This window comes from Ctenocephalides felis, unplaced genomic scaffold (genome assembly GCF_003426905.1).
Source record: "Ctenocephalides felis isolate EL2017-DRISC unplaced genomic scaffold, ASM342690v1 CF-g0.4_SCAFFOLD_01886, whole genome shotgun sequence".
Lineage (NCBI taxonomy): Eukaryota > Metazoa > Arthropoda > Insecta > Siphonaptera > Pulicidae > Ctenocephalides > Ctenocephalides felis.
In genome coordinates, this window is record NW_020538040.1 from 34,965,565 (window position 1) to 34,989,877 (window position 24,313).

Consider the following 24,313-nt stretch of genomic DNA (forward strand, 5'->3'; position numbering starts at 1 on the left):
CCTGGCACAACCGTACCCACTCTTTCCTTCTATTAAATAAAACGACCCATCTAATTAAAGTGTCATTTCAATTATTCTCTGAAAAAAATTATTCTCTTAAATTCGTATCTCCGATGTTTAGTTCATAAAATTCTTTATGCCTTCTTGTATAAAATAATAATTAGAACAGTATTTTTAAAACATACCACATCAAATATCGGACCAAAAAATATTTATACGATATTTGAGCCCTGATTGGCATTACCAAAAAATCTGACTTATGGTGCCTGGCATCGTGCTTTAAGGCAAATTTCAGGAATTTGTCGTACTGTAATTTAATTTGTTTTAAGAAAATATTGAAATTTTAAGTTTTTTTGAAAATTTTTCGTTTAAGTCGTTAAGTTTTTTTTCTGGATTTCCGAAACCGCTGCACCTACCTTCCTAAAAATGTAATCAATTCTTCAATCCGTCAATACAAGTAAAATGATTATTGAATCATTCAAACTGGAACCACGTAAAATGATTATTGAATCATTCAAACTGGAATCACGTTCTCTCAAAAACTAAAATGCCATGTTTGGCACTTTTTGCCCCGTAACTTCAAAACGGCTGGACCTACGAATACGAATCAAATGGTTTTGAATCATTAAAATCGGTATATTCCCTCTTGAAATCGTTGACGAACAATTGTATCCAAACATACACACATACGTACTACATACACACACATACATTCATTTTTTTTAAAGTATGCCGAGATGTTTAGAAGGTCTTGAAATGTGAATATACAAATATAAAAATTTTCATTTCCTACTTATGTGTGGTTCCTGTAACTTGCCCTACGTGAAGTTAAAATTATTAATTAATAGATCTTATATTAATAGAATTATTAATCAATAGACCTTTTTTGTCAATTCACAATTGTGCGTTTATAAGATGTGTTTGATTTTTTTGCAAAAAATTCAGAATGTCCAGAATGTTTTATATGAGGGTTGTTCAAACAAATACTTTATATACACTTTTTACCCTGATACATACTCAAAAAAAAAGTTGAAACAATATTATAAAAAATAATGTTTAAAAATAATAATATATATAAAGTATAAATTGTGAATATAATGAATTTTGTTATAAAATAATTAAATTTTTGATTATATTAATATTACGATATTGAATGCAGAAAACTAATTGCCGAATGCATAAATTATGATTTTCTTACATTGTGTAATTTTAAATGTTAAAATTTATTTTATTTCATCATTGTCTACTAGTTTTTATATTTTGTCAATTCATGTAATTTGTGGAATTCTTGGTATTTGTTTTTTTAAATCTTATCATTTACATGAACACCGATAAATGTTGCTTTTGTGTGTGGAGCCTTGAATTGCAAATTTGTATGATTTAAATAATGCAAAATTTCAAAAGCAGTCTTAAATAACTTAAAAAAAAAATTACTATGGCTGTCCACGGCCGTGGCAAGAACGTGAATTAACAACTACTAGTTCCGAGTTCGATAACGACTTTGGGCGGCTTGATATCAAGCAGTAGTGATTTCAGAATTTTACTTAAAATTATAGATCTCAAATATAATTTTAAGTAAAGATGGGTTAAAGCCTTCCTGCAATATATATTCACTCACTATTAGAAATAAATTTAATTTAATCTCAACAGAAAAAAAGGTTAACCATTGGGTTTCCTTCTAGAAACTCTATGTTAAGAATTGTACATCACAATAGTTAATAGTACACATATTTCTAATAACTGTTAAGATAGAAAGAAAACATTGCACATATAAGTAAATATTTATTACTGGGTTATCAAATACTACAAATAAGTTGCATATTTAATATACGAAAAAAAATCAAAACACTTTTTTACTCATGCTGTTTGAATAATGCTTCGTATTTTCAAAGAATTATATTTTTCACATTATTTTTATATTATTAAAAGAGCAACATTAATTTTTGTTTATACAAAATGAAAAAAATATTAACCAGTGAACTGTGGTTGACTCAATATACTCGTCACCTAAAATGTTACTGAATTAATTATTGACGATTATATTCGTCAGATATTTGGATTATTTTGGATATGCTATTCCCCAATAAAATAAATTGTTGTCGTTATACTTCAATAGGAATATTTTACCTTGTTTCTGACGGCACAAAATTATGCGCACAATTCAATGGGTGCACCACAGTTAACTGGTTAAAAATGGCACAAAATATTTTATTATTATTTATTTTATGGCTTGGTTTCATAATAAACTTTTATCGGCACACATTCATGCTCAATAGTATCAAAAAGTACAACAACATCACGAATTTCTAATTTTGCAAAGAAATAATCCCCATCAGCAGGCCAGTATTCCATCGATGGATGCCTGTCAAATAAAGCTTCCTTGGCAAACTTTTGCTCATCAGATCCTTCCTCAAGTTTCACTATTTTTCCCAACATATTCACCCTGGTACACCCTGTACCCTCCACATCCAAATTATTCGAAGTACAGTATCCATTATCCTGCTCTATAGACATAGTTATTGAAACACTGCTCTGTTGTTCAATGTCCTTAACACTATCATCTAAAGGAGTTAGATAAAAATATGGAATGCCAGTGCTATTATCCTTCGTTCCATCCGAAATTGATTTTTACATTCACGAAAGGATATCCAGTCCAGTCCTCGAGACGAGAAGTAGTTGCTAAGGATACCCAATTTGTACTGTGAACTATTTTTCTGGCGATTTTGGCATTTCTCAAATTAACTGCAGGATCAGAAGATCCATTCCTCGTAGCAAAATTTTGATTGACTAATTTATGTGATGGTGTAAAACTTTGTTTAATTTTTTTAGTCAAAATATGCCGCTTTTTATTATTTTGAGCAGCATTTGCAAAACCTACTAACAGAACTAATATGAAAACAAATTTACTCGTATACATTTTAATTTTCGTGTCGACAGAAATAGACTGAAGTTTATGTATAATGGTTTGTATTTATATACTATGATATTTATAAGTTATTTATGCTATTTTTGCGTTCATTTATAATTTAAATAAATTGAATGTTTTTATCAGTAACGATTTTGTAACTATTTGCGCATAATTTACGATACCGCAAATTTGACAAAGAAAATTCATATTGATAATATATAAATAGATTTAAATTAACTAAATTATATTGACAAATTTTATTTTTGGAGTGTTGATAAAAAAAATATTTTATTGTTTTAGATTCAACATTCGATTATTATATATGTGTCATACCTTTTTAACTTCCCGTGGGGTAAGTTATAGTAATCGCAAAAAAATCGAATCTTTACGTTTCAAAACCTTCTGAACATTTTGGCATACCTTAGAAAAAATGGATGTATGTGTGTGTGTGTGTGTGCGTGTACGTGTGTGTGTGTGCGGATATAAATTTTCGTCGACGATTTCGGGAACACGGTTGAAGCAATTTGAATAATTCAAATCATTCAAAAAACATTCCATTTATATTGATAAGGAGACGTGCTGATTAGTTTTTGACGAAGGCAGGTCTAGCCGTTCCAAAGATTTCAGAGATCTAGTAAAAAAAGAAAAAAAAAAGCCATTTGGCGGTCAAAAATAATCATTAGACATAAGCATAAAATATCTGATAATTTGATGTGCATAAGTATAAATTTTGTTTACATTCCTATGAGTTCCGTACCAGTGTTTATCCCTTAGACAGCGACACGGCGCTTGCGCGCTTTGATATTTCGTCTCTATGCAGTTAAAGCAGTACGATTGCTTTGAAAAAAAGTTCAGAAGTTCCAAAATATTTCAAAATAAAGAAAAAATTCATAGTCAAAAATTTATAGTTTCTCGAAAATCTAATTTTTTCAAAGTAATTTTTTTTTCAAAAATGTTAATCTTTTTAAAAAATAATAATTTTTGGTACGGGAAGTTCCACCAATTTTCCTTAAGGCACGATGCCATGAGCCCCACTAGTTCTGATTAAATTTAATATTATTTTTCATATTTTGGTAGGCTTATTATTTGATTAGTTTTTGACGAAGGCAGGTCTAGCCGTTCCAAAGATTTCAGAGATCTAGTAAAAAAAGAAAAAAAAAGCCATTTGGCGGTCAAAAATAATCATTAGACATAAGCATAAAATATCTGATAATTTGATGTGCATAAGTATAAATTTTGTTTACATTCCTATGAGTTCCGTACCAGTGTTTATCCCTTAGACAGCGACACGGCGCTTGCGCGCTTTGATATTTCGTCTCTATGCAGTTAAAGCAGTACGATTGCTTTGAAAAAAAGTTCAGAAGTTCCAAAATATTTCAAAATAAAGAAAAAATTCATAGTCAAAAATACATAGTTTCTCGAAAATCTAATTTTTTCAAAGTAATTTTTTTTTCAAAAATGTTAATCTTTTTAAAAAATAATAATTTTTGGTACGGGAAGTTCCACCAATTTTCCTTAAGGCACGATGCCATGAGCCCCACTAGTTCTGATTGATTTAATATTATTTTTCAATATTTTGGTAGGCTTATTATTAGTAATTTTGGAGTTACGAAAAAATAAGTGAAAAAAATGAGTATATATTGGGTGTTTTAATTTATCTATTAAGCTTACCATGAATAAACATTAGCTATTTGAATAAAAACTTTCCTATTGTCCAGTTTATCAGGTATGCGTTGTTCAACTACTTTTATGATTTTATCCAATAAACTATTCATTTTCAAAATTTTGATTTAAAAAATAAATCGATGTTACTCCTGTATAATTTAGAGTTTTGCTCAATTACAACTACCAAAGTAAACCATTTTATATATAGATCATTAAGCTTAATTAAATTTCCAGATATATATTTGCAAAAATTCTCTGAATTATTAAGTTTGTAAAACTGAGACCATTTTTAGATCGAAATAATGCAATAAAAAGGTAATGTAATCTGTTTTGCATAATTTGTCTCGAAATTTTTGAAGTGTTTCAAATATTTGAAAAATTTAAATCATAATTTTTTGGTAGTTTTTATACATTACATTCAAAAATAGTTTTTCACATATCATTTTTATTTTTGAAGTATTAATAGCATTTTAATACAATTCGATTAAATTGATATCTAATTTATTAAATAACAATTTCAAATTCAACATATATCAATTGAGAATCGTGAAACATTCATTTGACTTATTTTTTTAATCTGTAATGTTTGCAAAAAAAATTAAATCAAAATACAAGCAAGACTCTAAATAATAATAAATTACACTGGCCTACAAACATTTTTTTTTGTTTGGTGCATCAAATGTTAGAGCTGATTCTTATAGTATTTTTTGCGCTGATTTCAAATCTGCAAACCATTTTTTTGTATCAGCTCTAGTTTGGAACTTGGAAAGAAGTTGCCAAAACCAGGTCCATTCTTGGTCGTCACAGAAAAGAACTTTTCACAGTGTCAACTGATGTCCCAACTAAGGCCGAATGGGTCTTGTAAGTTTGTATGTACAAGTGGGCATATCTCATTAAAATAAAATTCTGAATTGTATTACTAAGTTGTACTTTCATTCCTTATATATCATATATATCATATCTTGAAAACTAAAGCACATAGAAAAAAAATAATGTCATTTTTGAAATCAGCGCTCCAAATATACTTAAAAACAGCATTAAAATCGTTTGCACCATTTTCTTCGTTGGCCTGTGTTATAGTTCAATATTATAATAAACATCTAAAGGTACACATTTGGGGGTACGCATCCTTATCAATAAGGACAACATCAAACGGTACAATTTTAGCTATATAATAATCCTCCAATAAATTTTGTTTGTGAGATTTTGCTCCAAACAATGCTTGTTCTGCAAAAATCAAATTCCTCAGTTCCATTTTTCACTTCTTCCATATGACCAATGAGTAGCACACCTCCACAACTTGCATCTTCCACCATCAAATTATTTTTGGTACAATAGAAGTTGAATTCCCTAGAAATTCCTAGACATATTCTGTTATCATTTTCCAAGTCCAAGTGAGTTTCTTCGAATCGATTTAGGTAGAAATAAGGAATTCCGGTGCTTCTAGTTTTGGTACCATCAGAAATTTGTTTGATGTTGACATATGGCTTCTGTTTCCAATGATCCAATCTTGAATTGGTGCCAACTGCTGCCCATTTTGAATTGTGGACTATGTATCTGAATAATTTGGCAGCATTAAAATTGAGTATGGGATCGGAAGAACCATTTCTGGTACTGTAATTTGATTTTGGCAGTATGAGGTCATGGCGGATTTTTTGAAGTTGCCAGTAGTCTCCAGAAGTTTTCTTCTACTATAATGAGATTTTGGTAAATCTTTCAAAATTAAATAGTGTTTTTTGAATAATAATAATTTTTTATTACGCTATTTCTGTTACTACTCAATAATTAAATATTTTTAACATATGCGTATAACCATTGAGTGAAATTATGAAATGCATTAATAAATTAACTAAATTTGTTGTTTTTGAAAAGTTGTTTAAAAATAACTCTAAATTGGACATATTAGTCATTATTTTGAAAAAAAGTGGCAAATTACTGGTTTATGTTATATGTAGAAGCCAATAAACAAAATGTAAATTAGTAATTGAAAAGATATATTGAATAAATTAAATAAATAAAAATTGAAATTCAAACGGCATTTATATAATTATATATGTATTACACATATTATATTTTGTATCGTATGTAATTTGAACTAGTGGTGTATGGCATCGTGCCTTAAGGCAAATTGCTGGAATTTTGCGTATCGTAACGAAATGTTCGAGCAATATTAAATGTTTTCAAATAGATTATTATAAATACTGTAATATTGCCTAATATTTATGAGAATTAATTAAACTGAATCAAACTTTTGTAAAAATAATCAATATTATAATTTTTTGGAAAAAGACATTTTTAAATGAATTTTAAATCTTCCAAAATTGCATATATCTTGACAATTTTAGAACTGTTTCTTATTTGGTAAAAAACAACTCCTAATATAGTTTTCCTTCAACTATAAAAAAATACTTTTTTATTTTACTATAAAGAAAACGAGCTGTATATTTCATAAAGACAATTAATAACTAGTGGTGCATTGCATTGTGTCTTAAGGCAAATTGCTGGAACGGGAATACCGAAAATATTTTTTTTAAAAAAAGATTTTTTTTTAAATTTGAAAAAAAAAACAGAATTTGGAAAAATTTTAAATTTTTGAAAAAAGTTGACTTTTTAGGAAAAAATAGACTTTTTGGAAAAAAAAATGTTTCTTCCCTAATGAAATATTTTGGAAATTTTGAACTTTTTTCAAAGCAATCGTACTGCTATAGAGCCAAAATATTGAAGCGCGTAAGCGCCTCGTCGTCGTCTAACGGACAAATGATGTTACGGAACCCATAGAAATGTAAACAAAATTTATACTTATTGTTAAAATCTCCATAAAATATCTGATAATTTTATGTGCATATGTCTAATGACCATTTTTGACCGCATAAAGGCAATTTTTTTTACTTTTTTCACTAGATCTCGAAAGCCGCTAGACCTGCCTAGTCAAAAGTTCCATCAGTGCTACATCTTGTTAATACAAGTAAAATGTTTTTTGAATTATTAAAATCGGACGCTCCGTTCTCTCAAAAACTGAGTTGCCGTTTTTGGCACTTTTGGCCCCTTATCTTCGAAACAGCTAGACCTACCTTGTCCAAAAACTAATCAGTTCTCTCCTCATCAATAGAAATCGAATATTTTTCGAATCATTCAAAATGGTTGAACCGTGGTCCCGACAAAAATTTGTATCCGAACACACCCACACACACCCATTCATTTTTTCTAAGGTATGCTAAAATGTTCAGAAACCTCTAAAACTTCGATATATAAAAATTGATATCTTAAATTTTTTTGCGATTACTATAACTTCAAAATACTTTTAAATTTTTCAATGAATGACAATCTGTCTAATTCATAAAGACAATTAATAATTATTTAGTTTGTACTCATATTTACATATTGCTTTGATGATGATCCAATGGATGTCCTATATAGTTGTGATTGTATTATATTATATATATTTTATATACTTCAAATTAGTATTTTTGGCTTAACTTTTCTGCAGAAATACCCCGAATTTTTACTTAAAAACATATTTTTGATCTTTATTTTTAAGTAGATATCACTATTGCTTAATACCATATGGCACGCATCGCGGGTTTTGAACACGGAACTTGTGCTTGTAGGTCCCATGTATCACCAAACTCCCCTAACCCTAAAAAAGATCAAATATTAAATTAGCATCTAAGCATTATCCCTGCCGAATCGAATGTTCAATTCCTTCGTGAGTTAATTTTTTCTGCTGGCATCATAATACCGAAATGAATTTTTCACCTTTTGCCAACAGACTAATAAATTATGATTTCCTAACAATATGGGAAGCACAATAAGTCGATAACAATAACAATATGCCTAAATGTGTCATTTATACTTTTACGGTTCTTAGTATTAATAATACCACCGGAAAACCCTACGTATTTGCCTTAAAAGATATAAATAAGGTGTTATGCCGAGGTATGAAAAGGACCAGGACGAAACAGGTATAAAATGTTTTGTATTGCATTGCAACTTCACACGGTGACTTTTTGTCAGAATTTTTGTATGAAATTAAACAGGCGGGAATAACCTTTTTGAGCAATAATTAATAATATTAACTTCCCGAAGGAGAAGTTTGGCCGAACATCCGATTTGCTAATTCTACGTTTTCTAGACGTTTCAAACAATTCTGAATCGAATGAGACCTAATTTGAAAAAGTATATAGTGTGTGAGAGAGAGAACCGATATTTGACCTTTTGTCGACGGTTTTTTCAAAAAACTGCTCGACCAATTTTAAAAATTTAAAAGCAATTCGATGTATCTCAATAAGGACTAGCGTTTGTCAGTTTTTCTCAATGGTCGGCAAAAAACCGTTTCTTCAATAGCAGAAAAGTAAAAAAAAAAATCGTTCACGCTTTAGCCCAATTAAGGCATAGTGCCTTAAGGCAAATTGCTGGAACTTCCAGTACCAAAAATTATTATTTTTTTAGAAACAATTAATATTTTTGAAAAAAATTTACTTCGAAAAAATTAGATTTTTGAGAAACTATAAATTTGACAAAAAATTACTATTAAAAATTTTTTTTTTTTTTTGAAAACAAATTTTTTTTTGAAAAGAAAAATGTTTTCTTCATTTTGACATATTTTGGAAATTCTGAACTTTTTGTCAAAGCAATCGTATTGCTTGAACTGCATAGAGACGAAATGTCAAAGCGCGCAATTGCCGCGCCGCTGTCTAACGCATAAGCATTGGTACGGAACCCATAGAAATGTAAAAACAAACTAGCTGTAAGTGGAATTCTGTCTTAAGGCAATTAGGGCATCGTGCCTTAAGGCAAATTGCTGGAACTTCCCGTACCAAAAATTATTATTTTTTTAAAAACAATTAACATTTTTGAAAAAAATTTACTTAAAAAAAAATAGATTTTTGAGAAACTATAAATTTGACAAAAAATTACTTTTTTTGAAAAAAAAAATTTTTTATTTGAAAAAAAAAAATTTTTTTTTGAGAAAAAATTTTTTTTTTGAAAACAAAAAAAATTTTTTGAAAAAAAATGTTTTCTTTATTTTGACATATTTTGGAAATTCTGAACGTTTTTTCAAAGCAATCGCACTGCTTGAACTGCATAGAGACGAAATGTCAAAGCTCGCAAGTGCCGCGCCGCCGTCTAACGCATAAGCATTGGTACGGAACCCATAGAAATGTAAAAAAAAATTATACTTATTGTTAAGATCTCTATAAAATATCTGATAATTTGATGTGCATAGACCTGCCTTCATGAAACTTTGATCAATTCTACATCTTGTTAATACAAGTAAAATGTTTTTTGAATTATTCAAATCGGACGCTCCGTTCTTTTAAAAACGGAGGTACCGTTTTTGGCACTTTTTGCCCCGTATCTTCGGAACGGTTAGACCTGCCTTTGCCAAAAACTAATCAGCACGTCTCCTTATCCATACGAATCGAATGTTTTTTGAATTATTCAAATCGGTTGATCCGTGTTCCCGAAATCGTCGACGAAAATTTGTATTCGCATACACATACATACACGCACGCACACACGTACACACACACATACGTCCATTTTTTCTAAGTTATGCCAAAATGTTCAGAAAGTTTTGAAACGTAAAATTATATAAAAATTTTCATTTTCAATTTTTTTGCGATTATTATAACTTACCCTACGGGAAGTTAATAAATATTTTTATATATCTTTACGTTTCAAAGGTTTCTGAATATTTTAGCATACCTTAGGAAAAATGGATGTGTCTGTGTGTGTATATGTGCAAGTATATGTGTATGTGTGTGTGCGTGTGTGCGGATACAAATTTTCGTCGACGATTTCGAGAACACCGATCAACCGATTTAAATAATTCAAAAAAAATTCGATTCGTATTGATAAGGAGACGTGCTGATTAGTTTTTGTCGAATGCAGGTTTCGAAGATATGGGGCAACAGGTGCCAAAATCGGTAACTCAGTTTTTAAGAGAACGGAGCGTCCGATTTTAATAATTCAAAAAACATTTTACTGTATTGACAAAATGAACAACTGGTAAAATTTTTGGGAAGGCAGGTCCTGCGGTTATGGACTCTCAATAAAAATAATTTAAAAAAAAAGTCATTTGGCGGTCAAAAATGTTTATTGGACATATGTACATCAAATTATCAGATATTTTATAGAGATTTTAATATTGTGTACACATTTTGTGTATTTTTTTAGGTTCTAAAAAAATCCGAAAGATTTCAAACTTATAAAAAAAATTAAAAATTTTGAAAAAAAAATTTAAATTATCAAAAAAATCGAATTTAAAAAAATGAATAAATTTCTTGTGAACATACATATAACTTGTTTATAAAATACGCTCGTCGCCCAATTTAAAAAGCACTTATAAATTTACAGTATGTATTTATAATAAATAATCTATTTGAAAATCTTCAAAACAATTATTGATTATTTTCATTACTCGAATGTTTAATTACGGTACGGGAAGTTTCAGCAATTTACCATAAGGCACGATGCCATGCACACCACTAGTTTGAGTGTTATTAAATTATTCTGGATCAGTAAGCTACTTGCTAAAGCCAATGAAACTATGGAAGATGCACTATTATGAAATGTAAGAACGTATTGCATTTATCATTCCAAACAGCAATTTCAATTGATGTCAAAATAAATACCTATAAATTATCAAGAAAAAGCATTGTGGATATTTTTATTATATTTAGCATTATTATATTATATTTTTAAATCTTAACAAATATGTAATATCATATACAACTGTATATATAAATATATATATATATATATATATATATATATAGTTGCTTGTAAAAGGTGAATTATTAATTACGTAATCATTTATTTCTAATCTGAATCATAATCATTTATTTCTAACTTGAATCTAATCTGAATAATCGGCATCTTTTTCGGTGTAATTCCAACATAAGAGCAAGTCATCGTAAAATTTCTCTGTTGTTTCATCACTCCAATAATTAAACATGTCCGAACGATATGGAATAATTTTAAAGACTCCATATTCTTTTACTTCTGGAATTTGAGATTCATCTTTTAAAGCCATCAGCGTTCTAATAATTCCAGTGCAGATACCCTTTTTTCTTTCGCGTGAAATTTCGAATACCTTGCCAAATTGTTCTAAGTATTTCCTAAGTACTGTCAGATTGAAACAAGACGATGTCAATGAAGGCAACAACTCCACAACACATAGTTTTGTATCATTCATTATTATTTCCATGCCGATAATTCTGTAATGCTCGGCATATTCCTTGCCTATGCAGCACATTTGTACCTCGCTTCCCATATTTTGTATGACATCGAAAACATTTGTTGTAGAATCATAAACAATAATCACTTTTTTCTTGCTTGCTAATCGTGCATATAAAATATTTTGATTTTGAGGAAAACATCGATTTAACCACGTAAACAGTTTCTTTTCAGTCAACTCCTCGCCTGTGTAGTTAAATTTTAATGTGAAACCATGTGCTCTTTCTTCTTCGTCCATATTTGAATAACTTCTTAAATTAAAAAAAAAAAAAAAACACTTTGTATTAACTAAAGTATTAATAAATTTTTTTCAGTTATACATCATCAATAATGAATAAATCGTAGTTTAAAATATTGTACTTTGGGATTAATTTAACAACGGTCCTTATTGCTTACTGCTTACCAGACCCAACTGTCTCTCAAACAAAATCAGAGTTCACGACAAGTGTTCCTTCTCCCAAATAAATTGCGCCAATGTGGCGCTAGTGAGCTGATGTCAAATTTGGCAGGTTAGTAAACCTCAAACAATACTGAAAATATCAAAACTTGTATATTGGCTATTGTGTATGAGAAGTCCATTTTGTGTTGGTTGTCATTTTGTAGTTGTGTTCTCGAGTGTTATATAATTGTTTGTAAGGTTTTAATTGTGATTCGACCAAAAACCAGAACTCTTAAGTGCAAAGGGTATAACTGTAGTGAAAGTAGTGTAATGAAAGACTAACATATCACATGTTCGGAACATTCTAGGGCTCTTTTGTAAGACAGTCAGGAGGCTTGTAAGAGCTCCCTTAACTAACTCTTCAGGATTGTGTTAAAGTCTCCAATAACTTTTGAATATAAATGGAAGAATATAAAAAGTCTTTACATTCTTAAAAGAGTTACGGTGTTAATAAACGAAATCCAACTCGCATTGTAAATGACCATGATAAAACAGAAGGTAGTGAAGCCAGGGGCTATATGTAACAGGTGTAACTAGTAACAGGCGTTGTTCAATAGTTCAATAATTTAATGATGTTAAAATATTTTTTTGTCTTCATTGGACATCGAACCGTCCTGCATAATATTATCATAAATACTGTCCCGCAAGCCAACGCAATAAACAGAACTGTGCAGGTCCATCATTTTGGACAGGTAATTGATCTATCAGAAAATTTCGATTTGCGTTATATTATCGATAATTTTTATATCTTATTTCGTTCCAAATTCATCAAAATTAGATAATGTGAAAAAAAGTTTGTGATTGTTAACCCTTTCTATTCGCATGCCTCCGCTCCGGCAGCAAAATTTAGGCTTGATTTAGGCTTTGCAAAATTTGCAAGTGGAAATGGTTGTATAAATTGCATAGTTATTTTGATTATTGTAAAAAAAATCACACCAGGTTCAAACAAAATTTCGGGGCTAGTTGTATCATACAGAAATTATATACTTTGCGTAAAGATGATTGAACGTAATATGTAAGCACATGTAAATTGTGTTACAGAAAACACTATATATTTTATTTGATTTATGATAATAATTGAAGTTTATTATGATTTTTATAAATTCTATTTGTATTAGTTGTAATTTGCGTTAATTTCTGAAAAGAATTACTTCGAAACAAGTCAATTTACTCAAAAATAAGTAAAAAAATTAATTATCAGACATATTGTAGTCGTTGTAACACCGTGCTTTTGGTAGATAGATAATGTGAAATAATAAATCACCTTTCTGAAATTATTTTCATTAAAATTTAAATCGTCCAATTACAATAACTTGCCCTACGGGAAGTTAATTATAGTTATAATAAAATTTATTTAAGAAAAAAGTCATATACAAGTTGTGATTAATAATATTTTTCTTAATTATGGTAAAATAGAATTACGCCTTGATATGAATATTTATCTATTCCAATTGTTTGCAAAGGTTGTCAACACCTGTACCCTTTCTTCTTCTGGGATTTATGAATGAACTGACTGGTAAAAACGCCTTTACCTGTTTTCGAATAGATTTGTTCACAGGACGACTGCTAATATAAATTTATATAATATTTACATTACGTGGATATTGCATCGGTGATGGGATTATTTTGAAATAAGTTTGAAGAAATTTGCCTAATCTTAATCTGGAATAACCCATTGCAATAATGAACATTATAATTGATTATAATATAAAAGCATCCGTCATGTGATTGAATATGTTTATTGATGACAGATTTATAGATGCATTTTGAGTTTCCAAGGCAAAAATAAATAGTTATCGCATAATATGTATATATCGTTCTTTTAATTACTTTTGTAGGTACTTTTATACTTTTTTTTTTAATAATTAATCTCTTTAATAAAAATACTTGATTTATTATAGTTTTAAAAATCTACAAGCACAAATGGCGTATTTTGTCACTAATAGTCATTTTCATATATTGAGATAATAGAATGAAATATCTCGTCCAAACTTTAATCATTTCATATAACTTATTTATCCAAGTCCTGTACACAAAACCGTAAAACTAAATCTTTATGAATGACTTCTGTGTACTTGTTATTTAATTACTAATTTTTAAGCACTATTTAACTACGACAGTTTAAATTTAATTATTCTTTATAAACAAATATCTATTTAAATTTAATTATTCTTTATAAACAAATATCTATTTAAATTTAAGTAGTAACAACGTTAAATTATATGTTACTGTTATTTATTTTAGTTTGCTACTTCTCCAAGCCAGTCAAATTCTAAATCAAAATCATTAATCAAATTATGAACTAGTGGTGCATGGCATCGTGACTTAAGGCAAATTGCTGTAACTTTCCATACCAAAAATTATTTTTTTTAAAAAAGATTCAATTATTTTTAGAACTTTAAAAATATAGATTTTTTTCAAAATTGTATTTTTGTAAAACATAGATTTTTTTTTATACTTTGAATTTTTTGGAAATTTTGAACTTATTTGCTGCGTAGAAACGAAGCGCGTTGGCGCCGCGTTGCAGTATAACGAATAAACATTGATACGAAATCCAAAAAAATGTAAACAAAATTTGTTGTCCGCCAAATAGCACTTTTTTTTTACTTTTTCATTGGATCACCCAAACCGCTAGACTTGCCTTTTTATTTAAATTATTTAAATCAAACGTTCCGTTTTCTGAAAAATTGAATTAAAAAATTAAACCATTTTTGGCATTTTTTGCTTCGTATCTTCGAAACGGCTAGACCTGCCTTTGCCAAAAACTAATCAGTACGTCTGCTCATCAATAGGAATCGAATGATTTTTAAATCATTCAAATTGGTTGATTCGTGTTCTTGAAATCGTCGACGAAAAATTATATCCGCACATACACACACATAACATCCATTTTTTCTAAGGTATGCCAAAATGTTCAAGAACCTTTGAAACGTAAAGAAATATCAATTTTAATCATTTTCGATTTTTTTGCGATTACTATAAACTTACCTTACGGGAAGTTAATTACCCTACGAGAGGTTAATTAAATTATCATAATTATATTATAATTTAAATAATTCTTGTGGGAGTTGACTCAGCCTGTTATAAACTTGAAAGTGATGTAAAAATAAAATTTAAATAATAAATATTAAATATCATTATGAATCTATATATATGTTCTTTATTACATAATAAAATGATTAATAAATAAGAAAATTAATAACAATTATAAAAATAAAAATTTATTCTGGAAAGTATATGGGTATATATACAATAATATATACCATTTCATAGAATTTGATTAATTACATATCAATTATGCAAACATTATAGAAATTTTATTGAATTGATGTTTTTTGCACTTATATTATTAATCAGTATTATCATCTTCAGCTGCCATCTGTTTATTTTCAACATATGAGCAAAAGTCATCGTAAAATTTCTCTGTTGTTTTGTCAATCCATTTTTCAAACATGTATGGAAGATATGGAACAATTTTAAAGACGCCATGTCCATTTGCTTCTGGAATTTTTGACTCATCTTTCAAAATCATCAGCGCTCTAATAATTCCGGTACAAACACATCCTTTTTTATCGCGTGACATTGCAAATATCAAACCAAAGTCTTCCAAATACTTCCATAGTATTTTCAAAACAAAAAAGGTGAATTATGAGAAGGCAATAATTCCAAAACACTTAGTTTCGTATCATTCATTATGATTTCCATGCCCACAACTTTGTAAGTTGAATTATAACCATGTGTTGATATCCGTATTTGTTCACAATTTATGCTTTGTATAACATCAAACAAATTAACTGTAGAATCAAAAACAATAACGGCTTTTTGGTCTCCTGCTAGTTGTGAGTATAAAATTTCGCTTCGAAAGTCAATGCTTGAAAACAAAGAATCATTCAACAATATCCGTAACACGTTCTCAGAAAGGTAGCCCTCAAATTCAAGGGTTAGTGTGAATCCAGCTTTCCTTTTGTCACACAATTCCATTACTCTCGAAATAAAAAAATATTTCTTAACACCTTAACTTTATATTTACAAAATTATTAACTTCTTTACAACCACTTACTTGATCGAATGAATCAGCTTTGATGCATGCAGAAATGCTTTTGTCAAACAAATGCCGATGTTTGTTACCGATACACAATTTATTGAATATACACAATAGATATGGATAAAGATGGCAAACTAAGCCTTTTTATTTACACGTGAATAATTGTAGCCTACTCTCATAGAGGTGCGCAAGTCGTGTTGCACCTCCAAAACTTGGTCAATATAAATAAACTAGTTGGGCATGACATTGTGCCTTAAGTCAAATTGCTGAAACTTTCCGTATCGTAATTGAACATTCCATGATTGAAAATAATAATAATCAATAATCAATTAATTTTTTCAATAATTAATTATAAGTGTTTTATATATTTTGAAATAGATTAATTATTATAAATACTGTAAGTTTGTAAGTGCCTATTAAATTAGGCGACGAACGTATTCTAGAAACAATTTTTGCGTATGTTTACAAGAAATTTGTTCAAATTTTTAATTTTAATTTGAAAATTTGCTTTATTTGACTTAAATACATACATTTTACATGAAGTTCAATTTTTTTTAAAAATTTGATATTTTTTTGGTAATTTTTATTTTTTTTCAAAATCTTGTAAACTTTTTAAAAGTTCAATTTTCTTTGCAATTTTTGAAAAGAAACGATTTTTTAATTTTTTTTGAAAAATTGAAAATTTTTGAAAATGAGATTTTTTTAAAAAAATTCGAAATATACTAGAATTTTTGTAAGCATTTGGTTTGTTTTAATTTTAATATTTTTAAAAATTTTAAAAATTTTGATATTTTTTTGATTATAAAAAATTTCAAAATTTTTTGAAACTTTGAATTTTTTGTAAATTTTTTTTTTGAAAGTTTTTAAAATTAGGAAATTTTGTGTAAAAGCATTTTTGTCACACTGTCTACACAAGCAGAATGTTTCTTGAATTAATCTGATCGGATGATCCGTAGTCTCAAAAACTGCATGACCATTTTTACACATTGTATCTTTGGAACAGCTAAACCTGCCTTTGCCAAAAATTAATCAGCACGTCTCCTCATCAATACGAGTCAAATGTTTTTTGAATTATTCAAATCGGTTGATCCGTTTCCCGAAATTATCGACGAAAATTTGTATCCGCACACATACACACACAAATATACACATACACATATACACACACACATATACACACACATTCAAAAATATATCCAGTGTGTCGACCTTTCTTCAATATTTATCACAGTAAACATGAATTAACCCTTTCCGCTCGGCACCGATTCTAACGTTATCTACCAGCAAATTGGCGCCGCATTCTGACGAAAACGTACCTGCTGAGTATATTATTGTACATAATTTTTAGAACCAAGTAAAGGTTCATGAACAACATGCAATATATTGAAAAACATACGTTTACAATGGTATCTAAATTTTTTCTGAAGTACTGGCTTGATTCCCGTGTCGTTATAATTAATTAGCGTCGTGGCATTTTAATGAAAATTTTTCGAAAAACTCAACTATTGTCAGAAAGTGCATATCTCAAAAATCTATTTTTTAGGTTTTCAAAGAATTTTATTTCACTATGTTTTTTAAAGCTTTTATACAAATTTTAATTTTCAGTACGATAAGTTCCAGCATTATGCTTTAAGGTGCGATGCTCACTCGTTTTGAAAGGTATCAATAAAAGCATCAATTTTTACCAACTTGGTATAAACTTATGTAACAGTATGACATAACATTGCTTCACTGACAGAAAAAAGGAACAAGTTCAATTTAATGTCGACGTTATTTATGTGAGAAGTTGATTGTGTATCTTTTTCTAATAAGTTACGGATTATTAGATATACGCTCCGATGAGCACAATGCATTCGATTCTACAATTAGTAACAGTACATTAACAATGAGAGGCATTGTTCATTTAAAATAATATTTCATCTATTTACACTGTTATCGACTATTGTTTCGTTTAATATGATTCAGATAATAATTGCTTGTTAAACAACGGAGTCAGTTTTAAAATCACTGCTTATTAAACTCATCAACGATGAGTCAAAGAAAAGAAGGACAAATAAATTAAAATTTATAATCTAAATAAAATTTTTACAATGCAATCTCTTTTAAAAAAAATATTTAGTAATTTTGAGGATAAATGTAAATTATTAAACTTTCAAAGTTGTGAAAGTTGTAAAAGTTGTAACGAATACCTTTTTCGATTTTGATAAATTATTCCGTCCATACAAAAAAATATTTTTTGAATCATTCCAATCGGACGATCCATTCTTTCAAAATTGAAATTGCCACTTTTACATGTTTTTCCACGTTACATCGAAACGGTTGGACCTGTCTTTGCCAAATATTGATTACCACGTCTTCCCCTCAATGGGAATCAAAAAATTGTATCCGCACATATGCACGCACGCTCATTAATTTTTTTTATGGTATGCCAAAATGTTAAAAGACTAATGAAACGTAAAGATATATGAGAATTTTTATTTTCAACTTTTTTGCGATTACTATAACTTACTCTAGGGGATATCCAAAAATATGCTTGTTTTTTTCAATTATTATAAAAACAACATTTTAGAAAAATCCTTATGTTTACCCCAACTACTCTAAAAACTGCTGAATGCAAACCAGCTGAAGTAGCATTAGATCAAATTTCAAACAGGAGTTGCTCCGAAAAACGTATAATATAAATAACCTTTATGGGCCGATTCTGCCGTAAAATGGACCAATGTTACGTAGACGTATGTTACGTAGCGTTTTTCATACAAAATGGTACTAAATCCTGTCGAAATGCCATGTGGTTGCTGTTCAGTCAGGAGTTTTAGATAGAAAACCAAACCTAGAAAACACGCAAATGTCAAAAATCAATTGTATTACAAGTGCATCTTTGTGATGTGGTATAATACATATGAGTGAAGTTGCATTTTATGTGTAAAACGCCGGACTGCACAGCAAATACCTAGCATTTTGACAGTTTTTAGTGCCATTTTGTATGAGAAGCGCTATGTAACATAGCTCCTATGTGACATTGGTTTATTAACTTCCCGTGGGGCAAGTTATAGTAATCGCAAAAAAAATCGAAAATGAAAATTTTATATATCTTTACGTTTCAAAACCTTCTGAACATTTTGGCATACCTTAGAAAAAATGGATATATGTGTGTGTGTGTTTGCACGTGTGTGTGTTTGCACGTATGTATGTGCGGATACAAATTTTCGTCGACGATTTTGGGAACACGAATCAACCGATTTGAATAATTCAAAAAACATTCGATTCATATTGATAAGGAGACGTGCTGATTAGTTTTTGGCAAAAGCAGGTCTAGCCGTTCCGAAGATACGGGGCAAAAAGTGCCAAAAACGGTAACTCAGTTTTTATGAGAACGGAGCGTCCGATTTGAATAATTCAAAAAATATTTTACTTGTATTGACAATATGAAGAATTGATCAAATTTTCATGAAGGCAGATCTAGCGGTTTCGGAGATCTAATGAAAAAAAGTTAAAAATGGGGTTAAAAATGATCATTAGACATATGCACATCAAATTATCAGATATTTTATAAAGATTTTAACAATAAGTATAATTTTTTTTACATTTCTATGGGTTCCGTACCAATGCTTATCCGTTAGACGGCGGCGCGGCACTTACGCGCTTAGACATTTCGTTTCTATGCAGTTCAAGCAGTACGATTGCTTCAAAAAAAAGTTCAGAATTTCCAAAATATTTCAAAATGAAGAAAACATTTTTCTTTTCAAAAAAATTTTGTTTTCAGAAAAAAAAATTTTTTAAAAAAAAAAAAAAATTTAATAATAATAATAATAATAATAATAATAATAATAATAGTTTCTCAAAAATCTAATTTTTTCGAAGTAAATTTTTTTCAAAAATGTTAATCGTTTTAAAAAAAATAATAAATTTTGGTACGGGAAGTTCCAGCAATTTGCCTTAAGGCACGATGCCTTAATTGCCCTAAGACAGGATTCCACTCACAGCTAGTTTCGTGGCAGAATTGGCCCCTCAGTTGTGATATTTGGTAATTCCAAGTATACATGTGTGCATTATTTCACCCAGGTAGTATTTTATTTATACTTCCTCGTATTGCAAACACCATATGCTCCACAGAAGCACGCACCTCCTTGAAATACCTTCGAACACATGGCTCACTTAGCATCGTTGATACGCATCTGGGTAATTTTTTGGCAGAACACTTAAACATATTTAAAGATGAGATAATAATCGAAATAACGATAATGTTGAAAGTTAACTGTCCATACGCATTTTTAGTCCCGAAAACAGATGTTTTTCACTAAATGAAAAAAAAACTGTGAACATATCGTAAAAGCCTTATTACAATTTTGATGCAACCGGATAAAAAAACGTAAAATGTGAAATAAACGGTTTCAAGCGAGAGTATTTTGCTAAGTAGAAAAGTACTGAAATAACCACTAAGCGTTATGTAATGTATTTCTTTAGGATTATGTCATTGGTTTCCAAACTGCATCGTGGTAAAATACAGATTTAGTTGGATTGGGTTTTTTTTGTTGCTTGAAATATATTATGTAAATTGACTGAAGCAATAATAATTAATTTTTTTTATAAATTTTAGTTGTTTAAACTTATGTCGATCTAAATTAATTTTTTAAGTTGTTTTACTCATATATTGGCAATAGTTTATAAAGAGTTAAAATTATTTTCAAGATTAGATATATAAAATGTATTCATAATAATAAAAAAATAAGAAAAAATAATGCACCTAATAGTACTTGATTCTTTATTTTATCATGTATTATTTAATTATTACAAACGATTGGAAACTATAGTTTTTTCTTCATGATGTATGCTGATATGTAAGCTATAATTATAAAAAATAAAATTTATTCATATTTGATCATTTTTGACAAAAATAAGGCAAATTGCTGGAACTAATCAACATTCCCAATCGAATGTTTTTCGAATCATTCAAATCGCATGATCCGTGCTCTCGAAATCGTCGACGAAACATTGTATTCAAAGATACATACATACACACGACACGCACATACATCATATACATACAAACATATATCCATTTTTCATATAACATTCAGAAGACTTTGAATCGTAAAGATATGCAAAAATTCTCATTTTTATTATCATAATTTAACCTAAATGAAAACCAAAAATCAAATTAAAGAAAAACTTTCCCAGTGAAAAGTTAATAAATGGTTAAACTTAAACTGTCTGATGTAATTTTTGGTTTATGGGTTTATAAAAAAACATAACTATTATACTTAATTTAAAAATGCAATAAAAACAATTTTCTACAATAAAATATAATTTATTTTGTGTAACTATATGTATGCAATTTTTTAACCAAATTTACAAACAAGTCAGTTGTTTAAAACATCTTATTCAAGAAGATTGTTGGTTATATATAATTTTCAATTGAGTTATTTTAAGTAAATATATATTTTTTTCACAATTAGGGCTACCTGATGCCAAAATCTTGGAAACAACATTTTTATCATACTTGAAAGTTTTTGTTTTGTAATATATAAATTAGTAAGTAACTACTTAATTAGTAAATTATATAGCAAAGTCAGTAGTCTTAGGGATTTTGTGTGGATTTCATACAATTTTGTTCTTGGCTAAAAAAATAAATATAAAAGTAAATATAATTCTTAGTATTACGTTTTTTTTATAATTTGTTTACCTATTTTTGTGACAGAAATTTTAATAAAAATAAAATTCTGATATGAAAGAAATTTTGATCGAATGATCACAAGGTCTTGTTCAAATTCGAGCCAAGCAGATGTTCTCTCTGAAACAATTTCCATATAGTGTTTTTTGTTTTGAAATTTTATTGCATTATGTGGGATATGATATATATATATATATATATATATATATATATATATATATATATAATTATGCACATGTTTTTCTACCCTTAGGGTATTTTACATTTCTAATATCAGTGAGTGAATGTAATTAAAAATAATAAGATATTTACCATAGCATGCATAACTCAAATAATTTCTAATACCTCATCCAACTAAAACAATTTCTAATATTTTAACAAAATTGAAAAAAATTATGTAGATAATATAATAATGATTCACATCTCTTCTTTGCAGATGTGATCTCATAACTTCATTTGGATTCATGCAGAACATATTGCATGGTAAGTTTGTTCACAGAATATTATATTTTTTCAACATTTAATATATTATAATTATTCTAGATCATTTCGTACCCTCTAAATGTTAATGTTGGACACACCTGATAGAAAATAGCTTGATATAATATAAAATACATGTATGTACGTAAATATTTCTAAATGTAAAAGATTTCTGGCAAGTACCACTTTTATCCTTACCAAGGAGCGATCGTTTTGAATACAATGCTCTATTGTATGAGATGTACAGGAATTCTTTTCCTTGGTCGCTACTTACAAATTTTTTAAATTCCACGTGTAAGTAGTACTAAAATTCAAACAAACGGAGAAGTTCAAGTATTTGTTCAATAAATTTTTAATTATTTTTACTGGAATATTTAAAGAACTATTGAATAAAAGTAATTGATAAATATGTTAATGTTGGTGTATCTATGGTTTATTCTGAATAATCGATATTTTATATAAACCGATAATAGATTATTGTATATATATAGATAGAATAAGGCTAAAAGGTCTGCTGGTAAAAAGGTCTACCACCGATATCCCAAAAATCAGTAAAATTAAGAATTTTTTAACATCAATATTTAAAAGTAGAGGGTAAAAGATTTATAACCAGCAATAGTATTATAGGAGCCAGCAACGTTTTCAAAACAAGCATTTTAGTCAGGCTGGTTTTTTGGTATGTGGTCCTTGGTGCTCTCTCGGTTAGGGTAAGGGCCGTCTGGCAGCTGGAAGTGGTTGCGTTAATTAGTGCGCAGCCAATTTGTACAGCGCGATTTCAAAATTTTTAAAGCATTTTAGTCAGTCCAATTTTCGTTGTTTTGACTTCGAATAGGTTCACCAGACTCAAATTTTTTGTTGCCAGACATTTTGGGCGCTGCTAAATATGTGCCAGACGCCAATTTATTTATTAATTTTTTTAAAAATTCAAATCATTTTAGTCCGTCTGAAATTTTAATATTATATTTGTTAAGGGTGAAAACATCTAAAATTAATTTGCCAGACATTTCTGCGGTTGTTAACCATGTCTGGCAAGCAAAAATGTCTGGCAATATGATACTAGTTTATAGCATTTTAGTCAGTCTAATTTTCATTTATTTGACTTCGAATAGGTTCACCAGACTCATATTTTTTGTTGCCAGACATTTTGGGCGCTGCCAAATGTGTGCCAGACGCCAACTTATTTATTAATTTTTTTAAAAATTCAAATCATTTTAGTCCGTCTGAAATTTTAATATTATGTTCGTTAAGGGTAAAAACACATAAAATTAATTTGCCAGACGTTTCTGCGGTTGTTAACCATGTCTGGCAATTAAAAATGACTGGCAATATGATACTAGTAGACAGAGTGAGACAATTGCCAAATACATTGGCGCGAATGAAACAAAAACTATTATACTCGTAAGAGCGCAATACGTATACTATTCAAAGTTAATGCAATTTCAACAATATTTTCATAAAACAAATAAAATAAAGGTAAATAAAGACCTAATTAGAAAAGAGAGAATAAAAATTGCATTATATTAGTCATTTTTTTAATTTTACTAGCTCTAAAAAATATTCTAAAATATTGCTGTTAATATTTTTAAAAATTTGACTCGACGGGGGTTAAGAAACATTGTCAATTTCGTAAGAATATCATATCTTTTAAGTTTTGTGATGAGAACTGACAATAATCATTATTTTTGTTGTACGCAAATATTTTTTTATCGCTAAGTTAACTGAGTCGAATGATTTCATTTTACATGGTACTTAGCTTTAGCAGCAACTAATTGTAACTCATACCTTAATACTGGTAATACTAGTTTTGCTACCTTATCAAGCTACGCCTAGAATAGAATCTTCAAATTGTAGTATATATATATA

General features: G+C 28.8%; 1 protein-coding gene and 1 pseudogene across 3 annotated transcripts; both read right to left on the bottom strand.

Moving 5' to 3' along the window:
- Positions 1 to 2,223: 2,223 nt before the first annotated feature.
- LOC113374887 lies at positions 2,224 to 4,683 on the bottom strand (annotated as a pseudogene).
- A 6,680-nt stretch (positions 4,684 to 11,363) lies between these two features.
- LOC113377201 lies at positions 11,364 to 12,335 on the bottom strand. 3 transcript variants are annotated; one of them, XM_026617429.1, is made up of 2 exons: positions 12,219 to 12,335; positions 11,364 to 12,066 (listed from the first exon to the last, which is right to left on the bottom strand). In XM_026617429.1, exon 2 carries the CDS (start codon positions 12,051 to 12,053, stop codon positions 11,436 to 11,438), a length of 618 nt encoding a protein of 205 aa, XP_026473214.1. In that variant the 5' UTR covers positions 12,054 to 12,066; positions 12,219 to 12,335; the 3' UTR covers positions 11,364 to 11,435. The 3 variants fall into 3 exon arrangements, with proteins under 3 accessions (XP_026473214.1, XP_026473216.1, XP_026473215.1); XM_026617431.1 differs by having other exon boundaries at positions 11,364 to 12,063; positions 12,219 to 12,267; XM_026617430.1 differs by having other exon boundaries at positions 12,176 to 12,249.
- Between the last annotated feature and the right edge of the window lie 11,978 nt (positions 12,336 to 24,313).